The sequence below is a fragment of the Meriones unguiculatus genome, chromosome 1 (assembly GCF_030254825.1).
Source record: "Meriones unguiculatus strain TT.TT164.6M chromosome 1, Bangor_MerUng_6.1, whole genome shotgun sequence".
Classification (NCBI taxonomy): Eukaryota; Metazoa; Chordata; class Mammalia; order Rodentia; family Muridae; genus Meriones; species Meriones unguiculatus.
The window spans coordinates 106,389,629-106,407,100 of record NC_083349.1 but is presented as its reverse complement, the minus strand read 5'-3'; the positions used below and the strand labels follow the sequence as shown (position 1 = coordinate 106,407,100).

Below are 17,472 nucleotides of genomic sequence, written 5' to 3'. Positions count from 1 at the left end.
TGAGAAAGTTGTGGCCACAGGTCTGAGATGCACTATTTGATGAGTCTGCCCTGGAGACTGCTAAGCAGCCACTACTCACACATGAGCTTAGTGACAGGTGGAGTTGGAATAAGTGGCTGCAAGCTGCAGCTGCTTCTCCATAAGGGACCCCAGGGTATGCTCCCCTTCCTCCACATGCCCTAGGGACTGAGCCCTTTGCACTCCCCTAATTCATGAACTGTTCATCAGGTCAAAGGTTCAAGCACAAGGATTAGGCCAGCCCTGGTTTTAGAAATCTGCAGTGTTAATGGGACCTGGCAAATCTAAGATCCTAAACTGCAGGAAAAGGGCTGGGGTGGGGAGTCTTGAGTTGGGACAGGGTCAGAAGGGGAACCCTGAGCAGGGTTTAACTATAGGTTATACACCAAGCCTTCAGATATGGCTCTGAGCCCTTCACAATCCCCTGACTGTCTGAGATCACAAACACACAGTGTGTCTGTGTGTCATTTTTGTAATGTGTCCTGGAGGAATCTGGAGCTACAGAAGATCTCTGCATCCAAACCTGACCTGAAAGCTGTATTGAAGGCAGTGCCATGAGGCAGCTGTAAGGAGCCCCAGCCCAGGGAGGGTTCTCCATGTCAATTGTCTAAAATGCCTTGCTGGGTCTGGCACTAACTAGCACCAGACCCTGAGCTACCAGCCTGTTTGCATGCAGTATTTCATCTAGTCCTCCAAGGCACTGTGTGACATAAGGACAATAAGGAGGCGGGTTCACCCAAACACATCCTGCAAGTAGAGCAAAGATGAAGCAGGCCTGAGTTGTGGCTTCAGAGTCTGCACTCTAGCCTCCTTACACAAACAGGTTTTGCTAAGTGACGTCTGGAGACCCTCTAAGCAAGGAGGGGAAAAGACAGGAGCTCTACTGAGGATCCACTCTGTGCTGTGGGTTCCTTATCTCACACTCTCCATCATACTCCCCTTCTTAGTTACAACTGAGATCATAAATGAGCCGAGAGGTGTCTAACTGGGACCGAGTCCAGATCCACTTCATTAGTGCCTACATTTCTCCTGCTCGGCTGACCTGAGAGTTTGTGCTCTTACTCCATTTCTAAAGTCTTCTAGCCAAACTCTTAGAAGGAGGGAAAGCCCTGAGAATGCCGCGGGATTAAAGTGAAATGACCTAGTCTGTTCAGACTAGGCAATGGCATTCCAGAAGAGTTTCTGCAAATCTTCCAAATCCTGCAAGCTGCTGCCCAGCATCCCAGAATCCCTTTCAGAGCCGCTAACCCTGAGATCTGAAATCACATCTAAAAGGACAACACCAAATGAAGAGTAAGAATCTTACTTATGTTCTCCCCCTATTGATGAGTGGCTCAGGGTAACTGTTCTCTACTTCATGAAGTATTTCTGAAGCCCCTGGCATCACTACTTTCTGATCCTATGTCAGAGCTGCCTTCGTGTTGTAACTCCCTGGAAGCTATCATCACATGCTGACTATTTGCATGCGGCAAATTGTTTGCTACTAATATTAGACAAACCAAAGGCAACACTCTTTAAGTAACATCCTCACTCATAATGAGAAAGGTAGAGTGAAGGAAATGCCAACCAAAGCCATGGCTCAAAAACCAATTACTGATGATTCCAGTTAAGTGTAGGATGTGGGTCAGACAGTCACAGGACAGAACAGTGGGAAGATGAAACAGAGGAAGTGCCATTTGTATTGAACCTTGAAGGACAAGGAAGAATTCTGTCAGACAGGGCACATTCCAGACAGTGGGTCTTTACAAATCATGATAAGTATCTCTTGCCACCCCTTCAGTACCCTCAAGGGAGGTCTGAAAGTAGGCTAACTTTGCTGTGGTTTCCAACCCACAATGAACCCTGGCAGGCAGCTTCCTGATACCCAGGGAGGATGGGTTCTAAGGTAGTTGTTTCTAGAAACTGATGGGAGCTAAGGATTCTCCTTCCTTCAGTAATTCCTTTAGGAACCCAAGACCCAGCCAGGCTCAGTGGTACACGCCTGTAATCCCAGCACTCAGGGAGGCAGAGGTAGCTGGATCTTTGTGAGTTCGAGGCCAACCTGGTCTACAAAGCAAGTCCTGAACAGCCAAGAGAAACCCTGTCTCAAAACTACAACAACAAAAACAAACCAAAACAACAACAAAGAGAACCCAAGACCCTGGGCTCAAGGAGCTCCGAGGAAGATCAGGCAGAAAGGGTGTTAAGAGCCAGAGGGGAAGGAGGGCATCAAGGAATCAAAGTCTTCCAAACACAACAGTGCACATAGGAACTCACAAACACTGTAGCAGCATGCGCAGGGCCTGCATGGGTCTGTAGCAAATGGGCTCCTAGAGCTGAAAGGAGAAGTGGACACATCCCCACCCCCACACTAGACACTATCTCCAATTGATAGCCACTTGCAAATGAAAAATTACTTTTCTCCAAGGGAGACTCACTGGGGAAACAAACCACTCTTAAGGGTAGACCCTATGACCAGCAGTAGATGGCCAATACAAAATAAGCTCAGCAGTATCTTTGGAGGTTCTTTATCTCATACTGTTAAGTCAGGGCATTGTTTTTTTTTTTTTTTTTTTTTTTTTTTAATCCTTACAGGTCCTTAGAGTATATATTATGGCTTCTGGTTTTGGATTTTTACGGAGTTCCCAAGTTTGTGAATGCATGTAACTGTGTGTCTCTATGTATTTCTTGTGCTTTTTCTTTGGCTCTTAATCTTGTTTGGCTGTTTTGTCATATTCTTATTTGTCTTTGATTTATCTTATGCTATTTTATTATTAATCCTTAGGGGCATGTTTGTTTTCTAACGAGACACAGAAATGGTGCAGCTCTGTATGGAAAGGGAGGTGGAGAGAAATTGGGAGAAGTAGGGGAAGACATGATCAGAATATATCATATTTGAAAAAACTATTTTCAATAAGATAAAAAAAATTAAAAAAAGACAGAAGCTGAGACCCTATCCTGCTATGTTCTGTTCTCTGTCCAAACCTGTCCAGCCATGTCCAGTCCTATCACGCCTTGCCGGTTTTATCCTGCCCTACAAGTTCTGCCTAATTCTGTCCTGGCCTGTCTAGTCTTGCCAGGCTCTGCCCAGTTCTTATGATTTTTGCCCAGTCCTGCTCAGCACAGCAAAGCCTAACACTGCTCATCAGCTAAGCCTTGAATGATCCAGGTTTTGTCCTGCTCCATCCTGGCTGGCTGGTTCATTCTCACCCAGACAGCCCTTCCTGTCCACTCCTACCTGGCCTAATGCTGCTGAGTGCTGTCAATACTGTCCTATATGATTTTCTGCTCTGTGTTGTCCCCTGTGACTGGGGCAGTGATCTTCTCCTCTGGAGGACTCAATTGAAGCCTCCTTTATCTAAGATGCCTTCTTCCCTCTCTAAGGCTGTATTTGATGATACCCTAGGAAGAACCCTGTGAAAGGCCACCATGAGATCTGCGAGGACAGGTCACCATGTCATCTCTTAGAACATTTACCATACAGTCCTTACTTAGTAAGAGGTCACGTGTGATCCCGTCAGGACACAGTTACTATGTAACATTCTCAGGTCTTGCTTATCATATGATCTCTTAAGACCTTACAATTTCTTAGAATATTATCACTTGATCTCTTAGTGTATTGTCACTCTGGGAAAGTCATAAGACACTGTTACTATATAATCTCTTAGGAAATGGTCACTATGATCTCTTAGGACATTTTAGATCCCTTAGGACACTGTGACATGTTCTCTTAGGACATGGTCATCATATGATCCTTTTGATGAAAGGCCTCAGGAGAAGAATCTCTCTGAACTTAGCAACAGGTATCACACATTACACTTCTTTCAGCCAGGAGGGTCATTTCTACATATGGCCACTGTGAATTGATAGTTCTTCTGTTTGTTTGTTTTGTTTGAGACAGAATCTCACTATGTAACCCTGACTGGCCTGGAACTTGCTATGTAGACCAGGCTGTTCTTGAACTCATAGAGATCTACCTGATTCTGCCTCCTGAGTGCTGAGATTAAAGGCATTGCAGGGGCTTGTGAGCAAGGCAGGAGCAAATGAATGACTCACCCCTATAGGTGCATAGATCTGTAACTGTGCATTTGGGTATTAATCTTTTTCCACCTCACAGACAAGAACACCTCTTTATTTCCTTCCCCCATCCTTTATGGTTAACTTATTTTTCTTTGTAAGTTACCCTGAATTCTCCAAAAAGGAAGTTGGGTAAGCACTGTGGGAAGAGTTATTAAGCCCACACTTTGCCATGTTTGGGTATGGGGTTCCCTAGATGCTTTCACACATCCATACTAGGCCGTTTCAAAGCTCCCTGAAAGCCTGTGGTGTTCTAGTGCATATACAGCTGGAGACCTGGCACCCAGCAGTGCCAAGACTTTCCTTCAGCAGGGAGCAATTGTACCCAGAAGGCAGAGCAACCTCTAAGTGCTTAGAAACTGCTTGTACTCACTTTGGGGACTTTAAGGCATCAGGTTGGGGAGAGGTGGATCTACAAGAGATGAAATGAGTGACAGCTTTAGTTTTCTTAGATGTAAAGCTTGCAAACTGAATATCTTAAGGCAGGGGAAAGAAAGAACCAAGTAGACACAGGAGAAAAGGGAATACACACAAGTGCACACCAAGTTGCTGTCAGCAGGCACCATAGACACTTTAGTGTCATCTCCACCATCATTAAAAAGGAGCAGAATTCCTTGGGATCCCACTGCAAGGAGAGCCTGAGAATACTGAGGAGATTTTTACCTACAAAGACCGCATAGTATAGCTAGGGGAAGAAATCAAAGAGATATTTTAACAACTAGACACAGTGAAAAGTCCTCTGTGTTGAGTATTCAGTTGGCACTGGGCGGCCATACTGGAGTCTTTAATCAAAGGGCATTTAGGCACTCCCTCTACCTCTCATGCAAAGAGTAGATGGAAGTATGCATAGAGCACAGTGCCAGCCAGTTAACTAGGACTCTGCTAGGGGTGAGGAGGAAACAGAGGTGGCAGAAAGGAAGTTATGAGGCATGCCCACTGAACAGTGACAAAATTGGGGTATATCTTATTATGTACATGTCATATTTTCTCAGCTCCAAACACGGAAGCAGAAGGGAGGAGACTGATGGTGGGGTGGAAGTGTGCAGATTCACAAGGAACTAGACAATAGGAAATTGTGAGTCCTTCCCCTGGTTTTGTTCCCATTCTCAGAGTGTGAGCACTAAGGAAGGCTGGGAAGGTCTAGTGTATAACAAATGTTCTCACATGTAACACAGATCTTCACATTGTCCTTGTCCCTTCACAAAACTACATGTGTTGTACTTTATGGGTGATTTAAGTTATTTTCAGGAGCAAATTCCACCTTGTAATTCCTTGTTATATTCCCTTTTCTACTTCAGACACTTCATACGATTTTGATAACTGACTAGCAGTAGAGGAGAAGGCATGGATAAAAACCAACCTTGGATTGTGATTTGAGATGATTAACATAGCCAGTGATAGAATCACAGAAGCCTATCTATGCAACTGGTTTTGATGAAATAGCAGCTGTCATTCTTTATCATATCATTACACAAGTCATGTCCTGAGCCTACAGCTCCTCTCCTGTTTTTCAACCTGGACTATTTTCCTCTTGCCTTTTTAAAAATTATTTATTTTTATATTTAAAATTTATTCACTTTTTAAAATTTTAATTTTTATTTATTACAATTTATTCACTTTGTATCCCCCCTGTAGCTCCCTTCCTATTCCCCTCCCATTTCATCCTCCCTCCCCCTTCTTCACCCATGCCCCTCCCCCAGTCCACTGATAGGGGAGGTCTTCCTCCCCTTTCTTCTGATCCTAGTCTATCAGGTCTCATCAGGACTGGCTGCATTGTCTTCCTCTGTCGCCTGGTAAGGCTGCTCCCCCCAGGGGGAGGTGATAAAAGAGCAGGCCAATCAGTTCATGGCAGAGACAGTCCCTGTTCTCATTACTAGAGAACCCACTTGGACACTGAACTGTCATGGACTACATATGTGCAGGGGTTCTAGGTTATCTCCATGAATGGTCCTTGGTTGGAGTATCAGTCTCAGAAAAGACCCCTGTGCCCAGATTTTTTGGTTCTGTTGCTCTCCTTGTAGAGCTCCTGTCCTCTCCAGGTCTTACTATTTCCTACTTCTTTCATAAGATTCCCTGCACTCTGCCCAAAGGTTGGCCATAAGTCTCAGCATCTGCTTTGATGCCCTTCAGGGTAGAGCCTTTCAGAGGCCCTCGGTGGCAGGCTCCCTCTTTGCCTTTTGAGACTCCATGTATACATCGTTTCTTTAGATAAGACTTCCCTGGACCCACATTAGAGATTTGGTTGCTCTGGTCTCTATCACTACATCACGGAACATAACATCAATTAACAGAATAGATTTCGTTAGAGACAAACTAAGATTGGTAAGGTATCCAGTATGGTTGACTGTAAAACTGGTCCTAATTCTTTACTAGTACCCCCTCTTTTATAATAGCATCCTTGAAAAATGTCCTGAGAAATAAATGGGGCTTGTCCATGACTTCATTTCAAAGTATGTGATGCAAAGTCTGACAGAGGAGTCCCTGAGACATGTTTAGGGAGACTGTGAGTTTGAAACTATTTTCATAGTAATATTAAGAAATTATGTATTATTTTCACTAAGTTGACTTTTTCATCAACTGTGGTGAAAATTGCTGGCACCTTAGCATGAATCAAGGCCACACTGCCCAGGGACACAGGTGGACCTTTTAATACTTATTCCATTCCCTTATGGAAAACAACTGTTCAATACTCCATGTAAGAAAATGAGAAGTAAAACACGTGTTATTTCTGCCACATACCCAAGTACTAGGGCTGTCTCAAGGAAGGACTCCTGAGAGATGGTCCAGCAGCTGTGCTGGCCAGAGAAGGTCATTTTTACTTGAAAGAATGAGTAACAAGTTGTGGCTATTCAGATTCATGTGTTTGGTAGATGCTCTGTCAAAACCAAGCAGAGACCGTCACACAGTAGGAAAACACCTGACAATACTTGTAGCTAATGATACGATTTGAGCTTTCAAGCCCAAATTAGAATTTTGTAAAACATGTTTTATCTGTCAGTGTGCTGAAGACACAGACTCCTTTTTGATGTTTGACAAGCCCCACCTGCCTTTCTTCTCTCGCTCTACATTGTTTAAGCTGGTAAGCAAGCCAGGGAAGCCCAAGAGCCCTCTCCCTGGTGCCAGAACAGAAGTTTAAGGTACACAAAGCTTAGCCATGCACAGAGGCATGTACTTTCCTCCTCCTATCCACAATAAAACCAAAGCCACCCTCCCTTTATTATTATTTACTGTCCCTCCCTCATTCCAGGAATTTCAGACCCACTCTTTCCCTTTCTGAATGTGCAGGGCCATCATTTTTGACTTCAGTGTGAACCCTGAATGAGGAGCTGGTCCCTGCCTTCTGAGGGCAACCACAAGTCAGCAGGAAGCATGGCAGGATGCTCTGTGTAGTGAGCGCAACTTAGGAGACTTTAGTCTCCGGCCTCTGACATCTCTGTGGCCTTCTGGCACTGCACTTGAAGCTGCTGCCTGCAGGCCATATGTCTTTAAGCTAGGGCACTGCCTGGGGATGAACTGGTAAGTGGAGCCCTATGCTTATCTGTGCTACATTTTCCAGAAGCTCCATGGTAGAGTTAAATTGGCCTAGATAATTGTCCTTTAGGGAAAGGGGTCCTTACAATGAGATATCTACCTTTGAAAGTATGTCTTGATCTAGACCTACCTGAGTGTCACAGTTTGAACTATGTCTTTATTCTGACGTACACTAAGGCTGAGAGGAGTGACTCCTGCCCTCTGACCGTAGTTTGTGTACACCAAGCAGCAGCTGACCTTCGTATAGAACTCCAAGGGAAAAGCCAGCACCATGTGTAATGCATGGGTTCATTGGGGTTTTGCTCATGTAAAAGACTTGTGATGTGCTGAAGCTCAAGGTCCAAGCTGGAGGTGGTTTACTGGGACCCTGAGAGATTTAGAGTGGCAATGGTATTGCTACTGCTTTGCTTCTGCTACAAAAATAGATCCAGATCCCAGCATAGTAATGTGAGGACCACCAATCCCTCAAGGCATGGACCCTAATGAAGTAGCTCAGAATGTTTCACTGTTTTCCCAAAGCAGACAGATGAGACCAAAAGAGGAGGGGTCACCAAAAACTATGGGAGCGTCTTATAAGAACATCTACATGGCCATTCCAACTCCTGCAGAATCAGAAATGTGTGTGTGTGTGTGTGTGTAGTGCTTAACTCTTATGAAACTGACTGGGATTTGTTGGGTAGAGAAGCCTAAAAATGAGATGAGAAAAACCTTCTCTGAAGTATTCCTCAAAACTACTCACCAAACTTCCATTCACAGAGAAAAGACAGAAATAGAGGTGTGTGATTTGAGCTGATTGAAAATTTACTAAAAGAATTTATTCAACAGGAAGATGAAGAGGGAGCCAATTGACTTTTGCACTTGTATAATACCAGCTCAGAATTAACTTCAGCATCTGTTGAGAGGAACCAATTGGTAGGCATATCTTGTGATCCCCAAATTAATAATTTATTAAGAAACTCATTTAATTTATTAAAATGGGCCCATTAAAGATGCCCTCTGCCGCATTCCCAAGCTCATTTTCGCTTTCGTCTCATCTATTCAGTGTTGATGACATGGAAACAGCCCATCCCACCATGGCAACAAAAATGCTCATGCCTTCCCTAGCTGCAAAACCTTGGGGGAAGTATGACAGCTATTCAGGAAGTGGGCATGGGATGGTGGATTTACTGCTGTTACACTGAACATGCCAATGCACCAGAAATCCTTACCAATCCCAAACAGGACCTTTGATGAGCATATAAAGCAATTATTTTTAAGAAGAGTTATTAGTTTCTCATGAAGAATGAGATGAAGCTCAAACATTCACACCCACCAGTGAAATAATCTAAGAAATAAGAGTTATAAAGGGAGCAAAGATGCTCACAAGAGACCATTCAGCAGTCACCCTTCCGAAAACATGACCCACTCACAAAACCTGATATGGAGTATTCTGTTGGTGCTAGGTTTTTGAGACAGAGCCTTGCATTGTCCAGGATAGACTTGAACTTGCTATGTAGCTGAGGTTGGTTTTGAACTCTTGATTCTACCTTCCAAGTTCTTGGATTATAGGCATGCGCCACCATGCCTGGATAAAAGATGTAATATTAGAAACCCCCAAATCTGGATTTCACAAATCATTTAATCTTGGCAACAACTCTTGAAGAGTAGCAATTTCTTATTTTAGTAGACTATGGGGAAGCTAGAGACTCCAGGACCAGATCACATGAGATGTACACAAGATGATTCCAGGCTACGTGATTTCCAAGCTCATCAGGCCAAATTGCTGCCACCCAGTATTCAGACGTTAAGGGATAGCAACCACAACAAGCCTGCTAAGAACCGCTAGGGACAATGGCCACCAACCAGAGACGATTTCCTTTTACCTCTCTGTTGGTTCATCAGTCCCCTTTTGTTGCTACTTTTTTATTTAAAAAATTGTTTCATTCAATATATTTTGATCATATGCTCTCCTCTCCAACACCTCCAAGATCCTACACCCTATCTACCCACCTATATTATCTCTCTCTGTCTCTCTCTCTCTGTCTCTCTGTCTCTCTCTCTCTCCCTCCCTCTCAAAGAAAAAATCAAAACAAGAAAAAAGACAATGAAACAAAAACCATGAAGTTCATTTTATGTTGACCAACTAGTTCTGGGCATAGGGTAAGAAGGGATTGGTTACCATAATATTTGTGCCACTACTGCCCTGGAGTGTACTTGATATATCCAGTGACATCTCATTGGAGAAAACTGATTGTTCCTTTCCCCCTACATGCATCAACTTTAAGTAGCTTCTTCTTATGGGTACCACTTTCTGTCAACTTCCCTTTCTCAGTGCTGAGATTTTGTTTGATTTGAACACATACAGGTCTTGTGTGTGCTGTCACAGTATCTATGAGTTTTTATGTATATTAGCCATGTTGTGCCTGGAAAATGCTATTTCTTTGGAGTCACACACTCTTTCTAATTCTTAGAATTGTTTTACTTCCCCCTTTCAAATAGATCCCTGAGCCTTGAAGAGGGAGGTTTGATAAAGACATCTTATTTATGGCTGAGTGCTCCAAAGTCTCTCACTGTCTTCACTGTCCATTTATGTGTCTCTCTGTTAATTCCTACCTACTTCAAGAAGCAGCTTCTCCAATAGGGTTGAGTTATGTCATCAAGAGTGCCTTAGTTACTTTTCAATTGCTGCAACAAAATACAATAACTAAGGCATTGAAATTAGGACTCACAGTTCAAGAAGGTTAGAATTCATGACCAACATGACAGAAAGCATGACAGCAGACAGGCATGAATAATTCTGAAGCAGCATCTGAAAGCTCAAAACCCACTCTACAAGCATGAGGCAGAGAGCAAGATAATTGGGATTCATGGAGCTTTTTAAACCTCAAAGCCTACCTCCAGTGACATACCTCTCCAACAAGGCCACACCTCCTAATTCTTCCTAAAAGTTCAACCAACTGAGACAAACTATTCAAACATATGAGCCTATAAGAACCATTTTCATCTAAACTACCACAAGAATCCATGTTATTGCTATCTTCCTTTAGCAAAATTATATTAGCAAGTTTTTATGTAGGGCCCATGACTTATCTTATCTCAAATGTTTTGACACTATAGCTGTGTCAGATATGGGTTCCATCTTAAATCCAAAAAAAAAAAAAAATTCTTTTAAAGGAATTAGTTACTCCCTTAACATTTGTGCCACTATTGTACTAGAATGTCTCGTAGGCAAGTTGCTGTTGTAGGTCACAGGTTTTGTAGCTGGGACACATCGATGATTCCTTTTTTTCCTTAGTAGCATGTAAAGTACCTTTTAGCACCACAAACACTAGTTAGTATTAGTGAAGCTTCTAATTGAGTGCAAGCTTAATTTTTCCATGTTCAGTGACATAAGTAAGCTCTGTCTTTAGTAATAGGGCCTTATCATCACATTGCAGAGAATAAGCAATAACCTTGGCAATAGCTTATGTCCCCATTGGCCAATGTCTCAACATGTAACCCATTCTTGACATGAAAAGTTTTAAGAGCTAGATGAGGCATTGTTTCCCTCATTATTTTCACTAGTCTCCTTAAAAATGACAAGTCTTCATGGTCTTCATATAACTTCAACTTATACTTATACTCAGGGTCCTAGAAAAGTTAGCAAATTCACCCCTGTTCTTTCAGGAAATTTAGCAGAAATAAAACACAGAATAAATGATACTGCTTTGTCTCAGAACTATTATCTTACATACACTCTCCACAATCATAGCATTCACTGCTTAAAAATACCCATAGTTGGATAGATGACCTAACCCAATGAATAACAAATTAAAAACAAGTTGGTCTTTGCCACCTAGTTCATTTCTTAAAATAGGATCCTATAGATTTTTCACATGCACACGCACACCCACACATACACACACATCTACACCCTTCCACCTGGTTAAAATAGCTATAGTTTGATACACTTTGAAACAAAACCAACAAGAGTAAAGCATCGTTATTCAAAATTTACTGAAGAATAAGGTTGTTGATCCAACCATTTCCCTTTGTAGTAGTCCAGTTTTGTCACTGTACAAACTTGATTCACTTTGTCTAAAAATTGTTTGTCACAATCTGACTGCTGTGGTGCCATCAATAAAGTCCCATACCTAATGTCAATGGACAATACTGCTTCTATGTAATAGCAACTTCAAAGTATTTCGCTCTCTTATACATTTGGCTAATATATTATCTTTGGCACCTATTTTGATGGCCTCTCAGCCACAATTTGCCTTTACTTTCAAAGAAGCACAATACATCTTCACCTGTCTCCCTGTGGGGTGTTTCAGAATCCCTTCCGGCATACTCAGTCTTTGCAAGCAAGCTTTTAACTATATTCAACTTCTTCCAGTAGCATCGGGAAGACATTACACTGATGGCGACCTCCAAGGACATTTAAAGGATATATGCACACGGAATATATAACTATTTGTCACACAACTTTTCCAACTGGGGCTGAGCCATTATGTCTCAAAAGATTCAAGACTCTACCACTTCAGCAAAATCTGGGGGCTTTATTTGATCTGTCAAAGGATGGATGAGTATGCCCCATGCAGGATAGACTCAAATTCCTCATATGTCAGCACTTTTGTATTGAAGTAGACCCAACATTCATTACTTTTGTTCTTCTCACCAATCACTCTACTCTGAATGGAATCCCTATTTTTAAAGGGTCATAACATCTTTCCAAATAAAATGAGTCATCTCATTAATGCTCACCAGAGAAACCTTCACTGTAGAGGCATTATCAACCTCCTTTCATGCCTACTTGAAGCCTTTGCTCTACTGTTGGACAAGAACTTGCATATGGCTTCCAGTGTACAAGTTCCAGGGTTCCCAATTACATCTGCTTAGACTCACAATTTATGACTGCATGATGGGATCTTCTGAGATGGATAGGAGCTTTTACAAGTTCCCAAGCTTAAACTTTGTCCAGATTTAACAGATCATCATTTACCCAGATGTGATTATGCCTTAGAGCTTGGGAGGCAGCAATATAGGGCCAACATGGCAACAAGAGGCCTCCTTTTTGAAAGGGAAAATGGTACTCACAATATAAAAACTCAACTTAGAACTCCTGGTTACACCCTATATACAAGGGAGAATGATTTCCCTTGCCCTCAATCCTTAGATAGTGGTTTCAGGAAATATTGCCTGTTCTTAAAGACCAACTTATCATTGGAATCAACTAAGTTATCAAGAAAGAAAATACAAGTCCATATATTTCATGGATAGCAGATATGACAGAGTCCACTGGAAAGCTGCTTGTCTTTATTGTCTTACAGGATATGCCTGATAACCATGGTGGGATCCAAAGCCAGAGAAACTGGCCAAACCTTCATAGTAATTAAACACCAGAGAATACTCTGACTGACATCCTGTTTCATCAGCATTCTTATTATTATTCTTCTTATTATTAATCATAATTTATTTACTTTGTATCCCAGTTGTAGCCTCATTCCTCATCTCCTCCCAGCCCCACCCTCTTTCTCTTTCCTTCCCTATGCCCCTCCCCTAGTCCACTGATATAGGGCAGGTCTTCCTCCTCTACTATCTGACCCTACCCTATCTTCATCAGCATTCTTAAAGAACACTGGGCCATTAGCAAGTGATACCTCATACAATCAAAGATTTTACCCTTTGAAGGTGGAAACCTCAGAAAGAGTTCTTTATCTGATCACTTGATTCCAAGGAGCTCAACCATAAATCAAGAGAACATAGACCACTGTATATACTAAAGCCACAAGTGAAGCCTCACCAAAACAGCCTTATTATCCAAGAATTCCAGACATTGCTGACAGTAACCAAAGTACTCATTTGACCTCTCAAAGTGTATAATACCAGGGCCATCACCATGTTTCCCATATGCTGCTAATTAATGTCATTTAAGTTATTCATTGGGCACCTTCTATAAGCCAAGCACAAGACTGGGTAATTACAAAGAGAAACAGCAGTTAATAAATGTACTGAAAAAGAAAAGTGAGCAAGAGACAAGTCTATGCTGAGGCATGAAGAGTGAACAGAAGACAGTGAGAAGAGGAAACTGTATCAAGCATGCAAGAGAGAAGCAGAATCATCTTGAGAACTGAAAAGTTGTTCACTGAAATTAGAGAGTAAAATGCTGGGTAGCTGATAAAATCAGGGAAACAGAATCCTCTCAAGGCTTCTCAAATCAAGGAGATTGTAATGAATGTAATTTTTAACAACTACAGTGGAAAAGTTAAGACAACCAGGAGACTGGGAAGCAACTCAGCCACCAGGATTGCAGGAAGCCAGAGACCAAGTACGATCATAGCTTTCGCTGAATTCATCTGGCTGGGGCCACACTGCAGCAATGACTTCCTGGTGGGAGCCAGGGAAGGAACAGGAAACCACACTATCAGGGGTAGAAGAGGGCGGGTGGTAATCCCCTCCTACTCTTCATGTCTCATCAGTGCCTTCGGTGAGCCGAGGCTGGTGGAGCCTGGCTGATATGGGAATCTGGGAATGCATTTTTAGGCTGTGACAAGAAAAGCTGGGGAGGAAAAGCATGGGAAGGCAAATGGGCAAACCACACACAGGGATCCTCAGGGAAGATGACACCACAAAAGAAAGACTGCATCAGATGAGTGAGGGTCTTCTAGGGTCTTCACCTTACACATAGTTGGGGATCCATTGAAAGGTTTGAAGATGCAAGTAGATGGTTACCTTTGTCTTGAAAGATTACAAAATCTTTTGATATTTGTCTTTTCATTTTAGTTTCTGCGAATAAAATTGCAAAGGCTTCTTTATAGTAGATGCAGCATGAAAACACTGATGCCCCATTTAGGTTACACTGGTGAGTCAGGGTGGATCTGGAGACTAGGAACAAGAATAATGAGGCGTCTGGGAACCATGTCATCCAAGAACCCATCTGAGGTTATCAGTCACATTTTCCTGGAGAACAGAGCTCAGGGGGGGACTATGAGAGCTGTCACAGCGTGTGAAAAGCTGACGTGCAGAGGATGGGTAATCTGATCCCTGGATTTTCCAGAAAGAAGAATGAATCGTTCGGGGAGGTGGCAGGAAGGCAGATTCTGTTTCAACCTAGAAGAGAGAATGTCCTAACCACTAGACTATTTCAGCAGTGAAGGGCTCTTCTTCCGTACATGATAGCAGGTTCCAGTGAGGAAGCACAATCTATGGAAACTTAAGAATGTTAGTTGCTTAATATAGAAGTTGAGCTCATACTCACACTGTACATTGAATATGGAGCAATGGTGGTCTTTGATACCTGTGGTTATCAGTGTGATGGTGATGGACACATAAACTCCACTGAGAAGGCCCACTTGGAACTTCTACTTCCAAGAAAAGTGATCCCTCCATCATACATTCCAATAGCCAGAGCACCTCACACAGACACCGTGTTCAAAATAATTATACCCAAAAAGTGAAACAGCGGAAATAATTAGAAATGAACATTAATGGCAACCACAAACCTCATCTTCCTGATGATGCGTGTACTACCCACTTTGCGAGATAAGGAGATAACACCACAAGGTGTATGAAAACTTTTCATAAACAAGAAAATGAATGGATGCTGATGGCACCATGCATCTCGTTCACTGATCTCTTGGGAACCAGGACCAAGGACCTTGACTGGTCTGCCACATCTGTCTCAGAGGAAGGAGAAAACAGAGGCTGTTGGCTACTCAAGAGACCCCTAGCATTTCAGTGGAGAGGGGAGCGGCTTGGTGTTCCCAGTGAGCATGTATCCGTTATTCCCCTAGTACCGCTCCACAGTCCTCTCAAACACCACCGAGTTTTCTGTACGTGGTGTGCTGAAGTGGGGATTAATAATTGCACAATTAGTATAGTTAGAGGCCTCACGAATGTTTGCTGAAAGATGATCTGAATGAACAAGCTCTTGTGGTTTGAATGTCAAATGTCCTCCATAAGTTCGTGTGTTTGGACCCTTGATTTCCAGTTAGTGATGCAGTTCAGGAGGTTGTGGGACCTTTGGGACTGTGGTCTGTCTAGCAGAAGTGGGCCTTGGAGTGGCACCTGCTTCTGGCTCTGGTGAGGTGCTGTGCTTCCTGGCAACCAAGATTTGAGGAGCTCTTAGTGCCATGAACTCCACCACACATACCTTTACCACAGTGGACGGAAGCCATGAAAAAGCTCTCTTCTCACTTAAGCTTACAGCAAAGTAAAAGTCACTAATGCACAAGAATGGCGAGCTGGTTTGGTTTCTTACTGAGAATAACCTAAACCAATCCTCGGCTTTACTAGGAGAAGACTAGCCCACTCACCAGGATGTGGAGGATCAGATTCCTCAGTTTAGATGGAAGACAAATTAAGTGATTCAAACATCCTGTTTAACCATTTTTTTTAATCTGTGCAGTTACTTCCCTGGAGACATAAAAACACAATAATAATCTGGAAATAACGGCCCAGGTTTCATGGATTGTGAAAGGTATTTTATCCTGTCAAATAAACTCTTTCCCTATCTACTCCTAACTTTGTTGATTTGTTTTATTATCCTGATGGTGTGAAACTGCTTTATTTGCTGCATCCTCATCTCAACATTGTAGCCAGATGAAGCAGATATAATCAGTCCTTCATTCTGGCTAGCAACCCTATCAGAAAAGAGGCTGGCTGCATAGAAGACACCCACTGCTTACTGACTGGGTCCAACTTGGTTCAATATAAACTAAGGAATGAAACTAGCTCTAAAGCAAAATTTCTAATTTAGAGATAGATGTACATGGCACAGGAACAGGAAGGTGTTTGAGTCCCTTCAACCATGAAACCCAGCCCCAGCCTCCAAACTCCCAGAAACAGCCAGCACAAGGAGGCCCCACTCCCTAGCACAGTCCCTTCACTTGCCAAAGGGGCTGGGAAAGCTCTCTGGTAAACACAGCCCCTTTGGGGAAAGATCCCTGGCCCTCACAATTGCAGCTTTCTCTTAAAGTGGCATTTTCCCCAACACATTATGCGGAGAAGATGCTGAGGACTGTTATTTCCTAATCTGATTCTGCCATTCCCAGTAACGGAAAACTGCACTCCAGCTATCCATCTTAATAAGTGACAGATGCATTTCATTACAACTTTCTTAAAACAATTTCTTGTGGTTTTAGAAAGAAGAGCACAAACAAGAAAGAGTACTGCTCTGTGCTCTCCTGCATGTCAACATTTCAGGAGCCATTAAACAAAGCAAAGGCTCCTCTCTGGTTGAGAATTAAGTGATCAACCAATGCCAAGTCAGGTGTGTTTCTCAAAAGCACTGCTCTGACAATTGGCGGCGGCTTCTGAGCAGACCGGACTCTCCTTGTTGGTGCACCTCACTTGGCTCTTTCCAGCAACCATGTCTGACGAACCCGATATGGCTGAGATCGAAAAATTCGATAAGTCGAATTTGAAGAAGACAGAAACACAAGAGAAAGATCCTCTGCCTTCAAAAGAAACGATTGAACAGGGGAAGCAAGCTGGCGAATCATAATGAGGCGAGCGCCGCCAATATGCACTGTAAATTCCACAAGCATCGCCTTCTGATTTTACTTTTTTCAGCTGTTTAACTTTGTAAAATGCAAAGAGGTTGGATCAAGTTTAAGTGACTGTGCTGTCCCTTTCAAATCAAAGAATCAGAACTACTGACCAGGAAGGCCTCCCCCTGTTTCTCCCACCCGTTTGCTGGTCTGGCTAGCAGAGAGGGAAAAGAACTTGAATGTTGGTAAAGGAAAAAGAAGGGTGGGAGATGGTAAAATATAGAGTAAAATTCAAGATGGCCCAAGGTGTCCTGCAGGGTGTAAAATGCAGTTTAATCAGAGTGCCATTTTGGTTGTTGTTGTTGTTGTTGTTCAAATGATTTTAATTATTGCAATGCACAATTTTTATTTTATTTTA

General features: G+C 42.7%; 1 protein-coding gene across 1 annotated transcript; it reads left to right on the top strand.

Moving 5' to 3' along the window:
- Positions 1–16,923: 16,923 nt before the first annotated feature.
- On the top strand, positions 16,924–17,129 carry LOC110559826 (thymosin beta-4-like). The gene has a single exon (XM_060372266.1). It carries the CDS (start codon positions 16,934–16,936, stop codon positions 17,066–17,068), a length of 135 nt encoding a protein of 44 aa, XP_060228249.1. The 5' UTR covers positions 16,924–16,933; the 3' UTR covers positions 17,069–17,129.
- Positions 17,130–17,472: the final 343 nt, after the last annotated feature.

Coding starts and splice junctions, on each gene's coding strand:
- LOC110559826 (XM_060372266.1), top strand. CDS start 16,934: ATGTCTGACGAACCCGATATGGCTGAGATCGAAAAATTCGATAAGTCG.